Below are 2,042 nucleotides of genomic sequence, written 5' to 3' on the forward strand. Positions count from 1 at the left end.
TCGCTAGCACTCTAGAAAAAGAGCAGTAGTTACCCTAGATAAATTCTTAAAAAGGGGAGGGTAGAAAAATGGGGGGCTATAAAAAGGCTAGATAAGATTAGAGGATGATATAGTCTCTATTACTTTAATACATGGTTCACACCATGCAAAATCGCAACTAGTACATGTTTGATAGGTCTCTGTAGCGAATTCTATAGTTTTTTCGCAACTTTCACAAGAAGTATTCGTAGCAGATTGAGTACCGTCAGTATCAGTAGGCTCAAAATTTTCTGGAGTAGATTTCATGAAAGAATGGTCAGCTTCATAAGAAGGATCCAGAGGTTCCTGAGTATTCGAGTCCACTGGACCCCTACAATTCTCATACTCACCAACTAGCTCTTCCTCGGTTTTTAACATTGTTAAAGTAGGAGAGAAAAACCCTACAGTACCAGGTACAATGTCAGAGCTGTACAGTAAAAGAGATACAGCATAAGAAAGTCCATCTAATATTAATGCTGGGTAGATTCCTAATATAACAGTAGGTACTGTTAATAACATTAAGATAGTAAATTCTCTTTTAGTTAGATCTGGCATTACTACCGTGAACATTCTTGAGTAAGCTCCACCAAAAGCTATTCTTTGGAACATATAAATAGTATAGGCTGCAGAAAATACTATAGAGCTACTAGCAAATAGACCATATAATGATGATCTTTCAAATACCCCGTATAATGATAAAAATTCCCCTATAAAGTTTAAAGTTAAAGGAGCTCCACAATTAGCAAGACATAATATAAAGAATAGTATAGCAAAAAGTGGCATTACTTGACTAACTCCTCTATAGAATGATATTACTCTTGTATGAGATCTGTCGTAAAGAACTCCTCCTGCACAAATAAATAGACCAGGTGAAACAAATCCATGAGCTAACCCTAAAGTAATTGCACCTTCAATACCTTGTATACTATTACTGAACACCCCTAGAAGATAAACTGCGGCATGAGAAACAGAACTATAAGCTATAAGTTCTTTAATATCTATAGTTCTCAATGTACTAAGGCTAGCGTATACTATAGTGATAACACCAATTAAGAATATTATATAAGTATATTCCATATAAGCTTTAGGTAAAATAGGTAATATTAATCTCAGTATTCCATATAAACTTAACTTAAGAACGATAGCAGCTAAAATAATACTACCGCCTAAAGGTGATTCAACGTGAGCTTTTAAAAGTCATGTATTTAAGAATATAGTAGGTGTTTTTACCGCAAAAGCAATAAAAATACCATAGAATAAGAAAAGTTGTGTTATATAAATGAAGTTACCTTTAAAAAGAGTATCATAATCTGTAGTACTCATAATAGAAGACATTGCCAATATAGATAATAATAAGAATAAAGAACCCAGCAATGTATATAAAAACAGGTAAAAACTCGCTTTAACTCTATTATCTGAACCAAATATACCTATTAATATGAAAAGAGGTGGTAATATACTTTCAAAAAAGATGTAGAAAAGTAAAATATCTAATACTAAGAAAACCGCTAATAATAAACTTTCTAACAGTAAAATTATAATAACATAAGATTCTACATCTCTAGATATAGATTTTCAGTTAGATAACAGTGAAATAGGAATAATTATTGTTGTTAATAAAACAAAATAAATAGATAAACCATCTAGCCCTAAATAAAAATCAAAATAGCTTATTTCATGGTACTCTTGTACAAATTGAAATTGGTTTGTACTAAAATCGAATAAAATAAATATAACTAATGAGATAAAGAAATTTAATATAGATGTGGATAGAGCTATAATTTTTATGTTTGTTAAAGAGCTTCCATTTTCTCTATTTACTAAAATGGCAACTACACCTAATATTGGAGTTAAAAGTAAAGATGTTAATAACATTTATAAAACAAGAAAGATAAATACTTGAAATTCGTATAAATAATAGTGCACCATTTATACTTTACACAAAAGCATATGTATGGTATGGTAATAAATCTCAGCTTATACATATAAGTAACGTATATTTAACCAATTAGTCTTTCTCTAAA

General features: G+C 30.4%; 2 protein-coding genes across 2 annotated transcripts; both read right to left on the reverse strand.

The window, feature by feature from the left end:
- Positions 1 to 1,388, reverse strand: M421DRAFT_161368 (uncharacterized protein). The gene is made up of 2 exons (XM_033587681.1): positions 1,220 to 1,388; positions 1 to 1,130 (listed from the first exon to the last, which is right to left on the reverse strand). Exon 2 carries the CDS (start codon positions 1,093 to 1,095, stop codon positions 88 to 90), a length of 1,008 nt encoding a protein of 335 aa, XP_033442393.1. The 5' UTR covers positions 1,096 to 1,130; positions 1,220 to 1,388; the 3' UTR covers positions 1 to 87.
- Positions 1,389 to 1,593: 205 nt separating this feature from the next.
- M421DRAFT_79461 (uncharacterized protein) lies at positions 1,594 to 1,893 on the reverse strand (the record flags this gene model as incomplete). The annotated part of the gene is made up of 1 exon (XM_033597485.1): positions 1,594 to 1,893. The coding sequence occupies one exon, from the start codon at positions 1,891 to 1,893 to the stop codon at positions 1,594 to 1,596; it is 300 nt and encodes a 99-aa protein (XP_033442394.1).
- Positions 1,894 to 2,042: the final 149 nt, after the last annotated feature.

The sequence above is a fragment of the Didymella exigua genome, assembly GCF_010094145.1.
Source record: "Didymella exigua CBS 183.55 unplaced genomic scaffold M421scaffold_140, whole genome shotgun sequence".
Lineage (NCBI taxonomy): Eukaryota > Fungi > Ascomycota > Dothideomycetes > Pleosporales > Didymellaceae > Didymella > Didymella exigua.

Coding starts and splice junctions, on each gene's coding strand:
- M421DRAFT_161368 (XM_033587681.1), bottom strand. CDS start 1,095: ATGGAATATACTTATATAATATTCTTAATTGGTGTTATCACTATAGTA.